The 12,358-nt window shown below is 44.9% G+C and overlaps 1 protein-coding gene across 3 annotated transcripts in view; it reads left to right on the plus strand.

Annotated features, from left to right (window-relative positions):
- Window positions 1-12,358, plus strand: part of lrp3 (low density lipoprotein receptor-related protein 3) — a 67,667-nt gene that overhangs the window by 23,663 nt on the left and 31,646 nt on the right. Inside the window, exon 2 of one of the 3 annotated variants that reach the window (XM_072280026.1) lies at window positions 9,547-9,588. The exons of the other annotated variants lie outside the window; for them this stretch is intronic. Coding sequence (XP_072136127.1) covers window positions 9,547-9,588 — 42 coding nt within the window. The remainder of the gene's footprint in view (window positions 1-9,546; window positions 9,589-12,358) is intronic. 3 annotated transcript variants of the gene reach the window in all.

Genomic DNA, 12,358 nt, shown 5'->3' on the forward strand with positions numbered 1-12,358 from the left:
TTGGCTAATGGACTGTGCTAGCATTATACCAGAGCAGCTCGTCTCCCCTACTCCCTGTAAATTCTTCCCCTACCAGTTCCCTTTTAATTCTACAGTTAACCTATCCGACTGAACCCCAGTCTCTCTCTGCTTTATTTAAAGTTTCCAAGCTGGTTTTCTTTCAGCAATCACTTTGTTTCTGCGCCCCCTACTTTTTGACCCCTGGCACTCTCCTCAGCCTGAGTGCTGTTGGAGTCACACGAGGCGATGAGGGACATGAGGTTTGACAGCCAGGACTACCATCACCTTTATATGAACAGCATAGCCCTGGACTCCCATCACTTCACTGATAAATGATTCCCAGTAGAACATGGCTAACTTTACTAAATCTGTGCTGGTTTTTCTGTGATCTGGACTTAAATATTCCATGCTAATGAACAGCTAAGTAACATCTAGATGAATATATCAACACTTACCTCACTGTTTTTGCTTGTATTTTGCACTACTTATTTAGTGTTTTAATATATATTATTTCTTATTGCAATTTATAATTTTTTATGTATTACACTGTACTGCTGCTGTAAACAACAAATTTCGTGATGTTTATCAGTGATATAAAAACCTGATTCAGATTCATCTGTCCGAGCCTTTGACAGGAAGTTTTAATGAGGTGGAAAACCTTCTGATGTGTGGGTGTAGAGAGATTCACAGTAGCCATATCTGTAGCAGATGTTTGCATCTGCAGTAAACCTGGCCGTTGAGCTGTTGAGCTGGAGTCTGAGTTGTCCACCTCGTGAAGTCCAACAGATGGTCTCACTTTTGGGCCCCGTGGTGAACCTTCAGGATTTGGGTTGTGCTCAGGGTTAAATTGATGTGTCAGAGGCAGGTAGGAAGGGGGTTTTGGGATGTTTGCCCAGATCAGGTGGTAAACCTGAATGGTTTCACCATAAGACCGTAAGACATAGGAGCAGAATTAGGCCATCTCGCCCATTGAGTCTACTTAGCCATTCAGTCATGGCTGATCCTGTTTTTTCACTCCAGCTCAACCCCAGTTCCTGGCCTTCTCCCCGTAACCTTTGATGCTATGTCCAATCAAGAACCAATTAATCTCTGCCTTAAATACACCCAACAACCTGGCCTCCACAGCTGCATGTGGTAACAAATTCCACAAATTCACCACCCTTTGGCTAAAGAAATTTCTCCACATCTCTGTTTTGAAAGGGCACCCCTGTATCCTGAGGCTGTGCCCTCTTGTCCTCGACTCCCCCACCATGGGAAACATCCTTTCCACATCTACTCTGTCTAGGCCTTTCGACATTCAAAAGGTTTCAATGAGATCCCCCCTCATCCTTCTGAATTCCAGCGAGTACAGACCCAGAGGCATCAAATGTTCCTCGTATAATAACCCTTTCATTCCTGGAATCATCCTTGTGAACCTCCTCTGGACCCTCTCCAATGCCAGCACATCTTTTCTAAGATGAGGGGCCCAAACCTGATCACAATAAGGTGAGGCCTCACTGGTGCTTTATAAATCTTCAGCATCACATCCTTGCTCTTATATTCTAGACCTCTTGTCTTCCTCACCACTGATTCAGCCTGCAAGTTAACCTTGAGGGTGTTCTGCACAAGGACTCCCAAGTCCCTCTGCATCTCAGATTCCTGGATTTTCTCCCCGTTTAGAAAATAGTGGGCACATTTATTTCTTCTATTACCAAAGTGCACGGCCATGCATTTTCCAGCATTGCATTTCATTTGCCACTTTCTTGCCTATTCTCCTAATCTGTCTAAATCCTTCTGTAACCTACCCGTTTCCTCAACTCTACCTGCCCCTCTATCTTATCTGCAAACTTGGCAACAAAGCCATGTACTCCATCATCTAAATCATTGATATATAGCATAAAAAGAAGTGGTCCCAACACCGACCCTGTAGAACACCACTAGTCACTGGCAGCCAACCAGAAAAGGATCCTTTTATTCCCAGTTGCTGCCTCCTACCAATCAGCCAATGCTCTAACCATGTTAGTAACTTTCCTGTAATACCATGGGCTCTTAATTTGATAAGCAGCCTCGCTGTGGCACCCTGTCAAAGGCCGTCTGAAGTCTTAATATACAACATCCACTGCATCCCCTTCATCTATTCTACTGTAATCTCCTCAAGGAATTCCTACAGCTTCGTCAGGCAGGATTTTCCCTTAAGGGAACCATGCTGACTTAGTACTATCTTGTCCTATGTCACCAAGTACTCCATCACCTCATCCTTAACAATTGACTCCCAACATCTTCCCAACCAGTGAGGTCAGGCTAACACATCTATAATTTCCTTTTTGCTGCCTTCCTCCTTTCTTAAAGAGTGGAGTGACATTTGCAGTTTTCTGGCACCATGCTAGAGTCCAGTGATTTTTAAAAGATCATTTTCTGATGCCACCACAATCTCTAATGCTACCTCTTTCAGAACCCTAGGATGCAGTTCATCTGGTCTGAGTGGCTTAAGTTCCTTTAGGTCTTTCAGCTTTTTGAGCACCTTCGCTTTTGTAATAGTAACTTCTCTTCCTTCACACACTACACCATCAGGCATACTGCTAGTGTCTTCCACAGTGAAGACTGATGCAAAATACTCATTTAGTTCATCAGCCATCTCCTTGTCCCCAGTTATTATTTCTCCTGCTTCATTTTCTAGCAGTCCTATATCCACTCTCATTTCTCTTTTGTTTTTAACATACTTGAAAAAACTTTTAATCCACTTTGATATTATTTACTAACTTGCTTTCATATTTCATCTTTTCCCTTCTAATGATTTTTTTTAGTTGTGCTCTGTAGGTTTTTAAAAACTTCCCAATCCTCTATCTTCCCACCAATTTTTGCTTTTTTGTATGCCCTTTCTTTTGCTTTTACAATAGCTTTGACGTCCCTTGACAGCCATAGTTGTACTAATTTACCATTTGAATACTTCTTCATTTTCAGAATACGCATGTCTTGCATCTTCCTCATTTTTCACAGAAACTCAAGCCATTGCTGCTCTGCTCACATCCCTGCAGCTCCTTCCAATTTACTTTGGCCAACTCCTCTCTCATATCACTGTAATTTCCCTTACTCCACTGAAATACTGCTACATCAGTCTTTACTTTCTCCCTATCAAATTTCAAGTTGAACGCAATCATATTGTGATCACTGGTTCCTAAGGGTTCTTTTACCTTAAGCTCCCTAATCACCTCTGGTTCATTACATAACATCCTTCCAGTATAGCTGATCCCCTAGCAGGGTCAATAACAAACTGCTCTAAAAAAACCATCTCTTAGGCATTAACAAACTCACTGTCTTGAGATCCATTACCAACCTGATTTTCCCAATCGACATGCGTGTTAAAAGCTCCCATGACTACCATAACATTGCCCTTTGACTCACCTTTTATACTTCCTGTTGTAACCTGTGGTCCACATCCCATCGTGGTCCTTTTATCCTTACAGTTTCTTAACTCAACCCACAAGGATTCAACATCTTCCAATCCTATGTCACATCTTTCTACTGATTTGATGCCATTCTTTACCAGTAGAGCCTCACCACCCCCTCTGCCTACCTTCCTATCCCTCCGATACAACATGTAACCTTGGACATTCAGCTCTCAACTACAACCATCCTTCAGCCACGATTCAGTGATGGCCACAACATTGTACCCAACAATCTGTAATAGTGCAATGAGATCATCCACCTTATTTCTTATACTACGCACATTTAGATACAGCACCTTGAGTACCATATTTGCTATCCTTTCTGATTCTAAATCCCTAATGATTTGATACTCAGTCTGTTGGCTGCAACTAAGTCCCATCACCTGCCTGCCCTTGCTGAATCCCTTCACTCCGGTTCCCCCCCGCTTCCAAATTAGTATAAACCCTCCCCAACAGCTCTAATAAATCTTCCTGTGAGAATATTGGTCCCCTTCTGGTTCAGGTGCAACCTATCACTTTTCAACAGGTCATACCTTTGCCAGAAGAGATTTCAGTGATCCAAGAACCTGAAGCCCTGCCCCCAGCACCAGCTTCTCAGCCAAGCATTTATCTGCCAAATCATCCTGCTTCTACTCTCACTGGTGCGTGGTACAGACAGCAATCCAGAAATTACTACCCAGGAGGACCCGCTCCGGCAGGTGGGAAGTCTGGGTATTTGCTCAGGTCGGGAGTTGAACCTGTAAGATTTGGGCTGTGCTCAGGGTTACAGTGACCTTATTTCTTATTTAACTCGTGAGAGAATAAGGAATATGTCTACAGAGCCAGGGTTCTTTTCTGGATGTCAGATGTGGGGTTTCTAGACTCCCAGCCTCCCCGATGGCCACATCTGCACCAGGTGCATGGAGATGCAGCTCTTTAGAGACCCAGAGAGGGAACTGGAGCTGCAGCTCGATGACCTTCGGCTTGTTATGGAAAGTGAAGCAGTGATCGACAGGAGCTACAGGGAGATAGTCACCCCGATGGCTACAGTTGAATGACTATCAGGAGAGAGAAGGGAGAATGTCAGATATATTGGAGAGCACCCTTGTGGCCATCCCCCTCAACAATAAGTACTCCATTTTGAGTACTGTTGGGTGGCGGGGTGGTTACCTACTGGGGGAAGCAACAGCGGCCGTGCCTCTGGCACTGAGTGTGCCTTGTGGCTCAGAAGGGTAGGGAACTGAAGATTTTTCAGCAATAATAGGGACTTTATAGTCAGGGGGGCAGATAGGAGATTCTGTGGACAGAAAAAGGAAACACAGATGGTAGTTTGCCTCCCAGGTGCCAGGGTCCACAAGGTTTCTGAACGCATCCACAATATCCTGAAATGGGAGGGTGAGCAGCCAGAAGTCGTGGTGCATATTGGTACCAACGACATAGGAAGAAAAAGGGAGGAGGTCCTGAAAGCGGAATAGAGGGAATTAGGAAGGAAGCTGAGAAGCAGGACCTCAAGAGCAGTAATCTTGTGGTTGCTGCCTGTGCCACGCGACAGTGAGGATAGGAATAGAATGAGGTGGGTGAAGAATTGGAGCAGGGGGCAGGGAGTCAGATTTCTGGATAATTGGGACCTCTTCTGGGGCAAGTGGGACCTGTACAGAAGGGATAGGTTGTACTTGAATCCGAGGGGGACCAATATTCTTGTGGGCAGGTTTACTAGAACTTTTGGGAGTGGTTTAAACTAATACGACAGGGAGATGGGAACCAGTATGATAGAGCTGAGGAAGATGGATGTAACATGAATGCAAGGAAGGACAAGTAGAAGTGGCTGAAGTTTCTGGGAATAGTTCACAAAGCGCAGGATAGAGTCATACAGAAGTAGTAGCTCTCAAATGGTGGGGTAGGCAAGCATGGCTGACAAAGGAAGTTAAGGACTGCATAAAAGCCAAGGAAAGGGCTAATAATTTAGCAAAAGTGAGTGGGAAGTTGGATGATTGGGAAGCTTTTAAAATCCAACAAAAGGCAACTAAAGAGCTATAAGAAGGGAAAAAAATAAATATGAGGGCAAACTATAAAGCAAGATACCAAACATTTTTTTTCAGTTATGTAAAGAATAGAAGGGAGATGAGAGTTGATATTGGACCACTAGAAAATAATGCTGGTGAGGTAGTATTGGGGGACAAATAAATAGCAGATGAACTTAATCAGTCTTCACTGTGGAAGACACTAGCAGTGTGTCAGAGGTTGATGAGTGTCAGGGAGCAGGAGTGAGTGCCATTGTTATTACAAAGGAAAAAGGGCTAGGCAAACTCAAAGGTCTTAAGGCGGATAAATCACCTGGACCAGATGGACTACATCCCAGAGTCCAGAGAGAGGTTGCTGAAGAGATAACAGATGCGTTGGTCATGATCTTTCAAGAATCACTTGACTCTGGCATAGTCCCAGAGGACTGGAAGATTGCAAATGTCACTCCACTCTTTAAGAAGGGAGGAAGGCAAAAGAAAAGAAACTATAGGCCAGTTAGCCTAACCTCTGGTTGGGAAAGTGTTGGTGTCTATTATTAAGGATGAGGTTTTGGGGTACTTGGAGACTAATGATAAAATAAGTCGAAATCCGCATGTTTTCTGTGAGGGCAAATCTTGCCTGACAAATCTGTTAGAGTTCTTTAGGAAGTCGGAAGCAGGGTGGACAATGGAGAGGCAGTGAATGTCATTTACTTGGATTTTCAGAAGGTGTTTGATAAGGTGCCGCACATAAGGATGCTTAACAAGATAAAGTCCTATGGTGTTACAGGAAAGATACTGGCTTGAATAGAGGAATGGTTGACAGGCAGGAGACAGTGAGTGGGAATAAAGGGAGCCTTTTCTGGTTGGCTGCCAGTGATCCTCAGGGGTCAGTATTGGGACCGCTACTTTTCACATTGTTTGTCAATGATCTAGATAATGGAATCGATGGCTTTGTTGCCAAGTTTACGGATGATATGAAGATAGGTGGAGGGGTAGGTATTGCTGAGGAAGCAATGCAATTGCTGTAGGACTTAGACAAATTGGAAAAACGAGTAAAAAGTGGCAAATAAATAGTGTTGGGAAATGTACAATAATGCATTTTAGTAAAAGGAACAATAGTGCAGAGTATTATCTAAATGGAGAGAAGGTTCAAACATCAGAGGTACAGACTAGTGCAAGTCTCCCAGAAGGTTAATTTACAGGTTGGGTCTGTGGTAAAGAAGGCAAAGGCAATGTTGGCATTTATTTCAAGGGGAATAGAATATAAAAGCAAGGGCATAATTCTGAGCCTTTATAAGACACTAATCAGGCCACACTTGGAGAATTGTTAACAGTTTTGGCCCCCATATCTCAGCTTTGGGCCTGTATTCGCTGGAATTTAGAAGAATGTGGGGGACCTCTGAGTGGTGAGAAGATGGCAGCACGATGCAGCTCGCAGCAGCCACTCCGGTGGTGATGTCTGTTATTTGTCAAGTAGGGTGTCGTGCACAATCCTGATTTGATGGAGATGGACGTGAAAGTATGGAGGAACATCTGGTGAAACTTCTGAAATGCCTGCTTCGCTGCTGCTGCTACTGTGTGGTCCAGAATCTCCGGAGGAGAAGGCCCTGAGTCCTTGGCTTTGCCTGTTGCTTGGCGGCCAGGGTGGGGTCAAAGTGCTCGGTAGAGGATGGTGCTTGGAGAGGCTGTTCGGAGGGGCTGGTCGGAGGCTCGAAGTTTTCGGACAGACTCAGAGTCCGCTGTGGTCAGGTGCTTCCAATGGTGCTGCATCGACGAGTTGGCGGTGCTTGGAGATTCATGGCAGGGAGAGTTTCTCCCTTCTGCCGCCTGCATGGGATGATGAGTCTATCGGGACTTTGAGACTTTTTTTTACCGTGCCCATGGTCTGCTCTTTATCAAATTACAGTATTGCTTTGCACTGTTGTAACTATATGTTATAATTATGTGGTTTTGTCAGTTTTAGTCTTGGTTTGTCCTGTGTTTTCTTGTGATATCATTCTGGAGGAACGTTGTATCATTTTTTAATGCATGCATTTCTAAATGACAATGAAGGAAAACTGAACTGAACTGAAACCTACCGAATATTAAAAGGACTAGATAGGGTGGATGTGGAGAGGACGTTTCCTGTGGTGGGAGTATCTAGAACTGGAGGGTACAGCCCTAAAATGAGGAGCAACCTTATAGTACAGAGATAGGGAGGAATTTTTTTATCCAGAGAGTAGTAAATCTGTGGAATACTGTGCCACAGACTGCGGTGGAGGCCAAGTCTGGGTATATTTAAGGCAGAAGTTAATAGCTTCCTGATCGGTCAGGGCTTCAAAGGATATGGTGAGAAGGCAGGTGTATGAGGTTTAGTGGGATCCAGAATCAGCCATGATGGAATGGTGGAGCAGGCTTGATGAGCTGAATGGCCTAATTCTGCTCCCGTGTCTTATGTTCTTACGGACTGTGACCACTCAGCTAGGGGTTCGAGGCAGGTGGTGACTGTGACTGAGACAGTGAGGGAGGGGGTTTGGCACCTTTGCTCTTCCACCCCAGCCGATAAATCTGTTTCACCCTCTTCTCCAGAAGGCTGTGGAGGCCAGAGTAATAAATTTATTTAGGAAGGATTGTGGACACATGAACCATCGCCAGAGCAGAACTGAGGATCAGCTGTAATTATACTGAAGGGTGGAATGGCTCCGAGCCATCAGATGGAATACAGCTTTCTATGTCAAGCTACAAGATTGGGCAATATATACAGTGGCAAGCATTTAAAGAAATGCTTCAGAATTCTCAACAACTAATGATTGCATTGGAATAAAAACCAGAAGGATTAATATGTGGTGAGTGTGCTGGATCAGAGCAGAGGGCATGATGGTGAGATGAGGTTTGTCAACCTGTGAACTATGGACTGTGGTCGCAGAGTGGTGAATTGGGTGCTTGTCACCACAACAGTGATATGGTTGATTGGCCACTGAGGGTGACCACACTGGATGTGCTGAGATATCCATAAGACTTAAGAGCAAAGTTAGACCAGTCAGCCCATCGAGCTTGCTGTGCTGATAAATAAATCATAACTGATTTATTATCCCTCTCAACCCCACTCTCTTACCTTCTCCCTGTAACCTTTGTCGATCTGATTCAAGAACTATCAACTTCCATCTTAAGTATACTCAGTGAACTGGCCTGTGCAGCTGGTCTGTGGTAATATGTTCAGAGGTGATATAATATGCTGTAAAGATGCAAGTGGGCCATTTGTCTCGTTTGTGCATAAGCTGAGAGTGTGTTGTTTTTGTTTCTCAATTTCCTATGCATCATGGGGGAGGATAGGGGCCTGGATCTTGCTGCATCAGAGGAGGAGATTTTTGGGTTTGAAATATCTCTGAAAAGAAAGGTTTCTGGGTCTGGGGTCTCTCTGGAGAGGAGGGTTACTGGGTCTGGGGTCTTTCTCTGAAGAGGAAGGGTTACTGGGTGTGGGATCTCTGTGAAGAGTGGGGTCTCTCTCTGGAGAGGGGGGTTACTGGGTCTGAAGAGGAGGGTTACTGGGTCTGGGGTCTCTCTGAAGAGGAGAGTTACTGGGTGTGAGATCTCGGTGAAGAGTGGGGTTACTGGGTGTGGGCTCTCTCTGTGAAGAGTGGGGTTACTGGGTGTGGGGTCTCTCTCTGGAGAGGGGGGTTACCTGGTCTGGGGTCTCTCTGAAGAGGAGGGTTACTGGGTGTGGGATCTCTGTGAAGAGTGGGGTTACTGGGTGTGGGGTCTCTCTCTGAAGAGTGGGGTTACTGGGTGTGGGGTCTCTCTCTGAAGAGGAGGGTTACTGGGTCTGGGGTCTCTCTCTGAAGAGGAGGGTTACTGGGTGTGGGGTCTCTCTCTGGAGAGGGGGGTTACTGGGTCTGGGGTCTCTCTGAAGAGGAGGGTTACTGGGTGTGGGATCTCTCTCTGGAGAGGGGGGTTACTGGGTCTGGGGTCTCTCTGAAGAGGAGGGTTACTGGGTGTGGGATCTCTCTCTGAAAAGGACGGTTACTGGGCCTGAAATACCTTTCTCTGTCTCTGTGTAAAGGTGAATAATTCACTGGGCCATCTTGCTTTCATTGCTTTGGATCTGATCTGAATAAGTAATACACTCTTCACTTTCACAATTTCTCTCCTTTACTTTTCAGCTGGTTTATTCTTCCTGGGAGGAGCAGAATGTTCCGGAATGGGTGAGACTTCATTCCCCTTTGTTCTAACATGTGGCTCTTTGGTAATGTGCAGACCGGGTCCAGTGTTGCCGTGTGTTCTCCTGTCCCAGTCTGGTGGTAACGACCCCAAGCAACATAAAATCTGCCGTAAAACATGGGGGTGGGTGGGGGAGTAGGGGAGCTAAAGCTGGGATTGCAGACCTGAGCACTTTGTCAGCTGAATGCTCCCTAAAGTGATGTCATAGATGATAAAGTTTAAGATGAGCTTTATTTGTCAAGTGTACATTGAAAAATGCAGTGAAATGCACTGTTTTACTTCAACGCAGTCTAAATATGTGCTGGGGGCATCCTACAAGTGTCACCATGCTTCCAGTGCCAACATAGCAGGCACAGAATGTACTAACCCTAATCTGTAAGTCTTTGGACTGTGGGAGGAAGCCCACATGGTGACAGGGAGAATGTACAGACTCCATACAGTCAGAAGCGGGAATTGAAACTGGGTTTCTGGCACAATAAAGCTTTGCAGTATCTGCCGCCCTCCCCACACCCCCATCCCATCGTGGTTAGGGTAGTGAAGAAAGCTTTTGTCATGGTGCCCTGAGTATAAGAATGACGACATCTGAAACAGGTTTCATATCACTGGCATATGTCATGAAATTTGTTGTTTTGTGGCAGCAGTACATGTGAAAGAATCTATATAATAAGAGGATGTGTGTGTATATATAGATATATATCCATATACACATCCTGTCCAGAATTATTGAGTGCGTGTCCAATTTGTTAACTTAGCAGCTGCAGTACAGTGCAACACATGATAATATAGAAAAATAAGTAAATCATTTACAGTTACTATATATGTATATTGAATAGACTAAAAGTAGTGCAGAAACAGAAATAATGTATGCTTTTTGAAAAGTGAGGTAGTTTTCATGGGTTCAATATCCATTTAGGAATTGTATGGCAGAGGGGAAGAAGCTGTTCCTGAATTGCTGAATGTGTGCCTTCAGGCTTCTGTACCTTTCTCCTGACAGTAATAGTGAGAAGAGGGTAAGCCCTGGATGATGGGGGTTTTTAATAATGGACATCACCTTTCTGAGGGACTGCTCCTTGAAGTTGTCTTGGGTACTAGTACTCAAGATGGAGCTGACTCATTTTACAACTTTCTGTAGCTTCTTTCGATCCTGTGCAGTAGTCCTCCTGTACCGGAGAGTGAAGCAACCTGTCAGAAAGCTCTCCGTGATACATCTATAGAAGTTTTTGAGAGGTTGAGTTGATAAACCAAATCTCTTCAAAATCCTAAATGAAATTTGGTCGCTGTCTTGCCTTCTTAATAGCTGAATCAATATGTTGGGACCGGATTAAATCCTCAGAGATCTTGACACCTAGGAACTTGAAAACTTCTGATCCCTCTATGAGGATTGGTATGTGTTCCTTCATCTTACCCTTCCTGAAGCCCCCATTCAGCTCTTTCGTCTTACTGACGTTGAGTGCCAAGTTGTTGATGTGACACCTCTCCACTAGTGCTATGTCTCACTCCTGTACGCCCTCTCATCTGCATCTGGGTTTCCACCAACAATGGTGGTATCGTCAGCAAATGTATAGATGATATTTGAGCTATGCCTAGCCATACAGTCATGGGTATATAGAGAGCAGAGCAGTGGGTGAAGCACACACCCCTGAGGTGTATCAGTATTGATCGTCAGCGAGGAGGAGATGTTATCACCAATCAGCACAGATTGTGATCTTCTGGTTAGGATGTCGAGGATCTAGTTGCAGAGGGAGGTACAGAAGCCCAGGTTCTGTAGCTTATCGATAGAGCTGTTGGAATAATGATGTTAAACACTGAGCTATAGTCAACAAACAACATCCTGGCATAGGTATTTGTATTGTCCAGGTGATCTGAGGCCATGTGAAGAGCCATTGAGATTGTGTCTGCTGTAGACCTATTGTGATAGGCAAATTACAGTGGGTCCGGGTCCTTGCTGAGTCAGCAGTTCATTCTGTTATAGCAGTTCATCGCTGTAGATGTGAATGCTACTGGGTGATAGTCACTGAAACCCCACTGGTTTCCTTGGCTGTGTAAGTCTGGGGAAGATACACTCCGGTCCCGCCAAACCAGTGAGATTGAGACGGGTCTCCCACCCCAAAGCCCGGTTTGTGTGGCTGCTGTGTAATTTGCAACCCTGTTACAACTCAGAGCTGAGAAATGACAGACAGCACACTGATCCACATTAAAGGAATTATATTTATGAATCTTAACTAATGGTTTAGTAAGGAAAAGAAAGAAAAAAAAACAAAGACGTCCCATTATAATTTAAAGTTAAGTGTGCACATGTTGGAGCTCAACTCTTCCCAAAATTCATATTCACCGATCCTCGGTTGATCTCGAGACCTGACTTCTTCAAATCACGGTCCTCCACCAGGTCAAATCCTACGACCGGTACTCTCCAGTGTCTTCTCTCTCCATCTCCCATCAAACAAAAAACCCAAGACCAACTTTAGTGCCCCTCACAAAGCCTGTCCCAGTTCCACCATCCTAATTGGATGACGTACAGTCTGACTGCTTGAGGAAAGTAACTCTTTGAATCTGGTGGTCCTGGCATGGATGCTGATGGGGATAGGATAAACAGTCCTTGAGCAGGGTGGGTGAGATCTTTCATGATGTTACTGGCCCTTTTCCACCACCTTGATGGTGGGTAGGCTGGTGCCAGTGATGCATGGTACAGTTTTGACCGTCGTAGAGCCCTCGTGCTTGCCACGGTACAGCTTGTGTTCTGCTAGATTCACAGGA

This window comes from Mobula birostris, chromosome 15 (genome assembly GCF_030028105.1).
Source record: "Mobula birostris isolate sMobBir1 chromosome 15, sMobBir1.hap1, whole genome shotgun sequence".
In the NCBI taxonomy this organism is placed as follows: Eukaryota; Metazoa; Chordata; class Chondrichthyes; order Myliobatiformes; family Myliobatidae; genus Mobula; species Mobula birostris.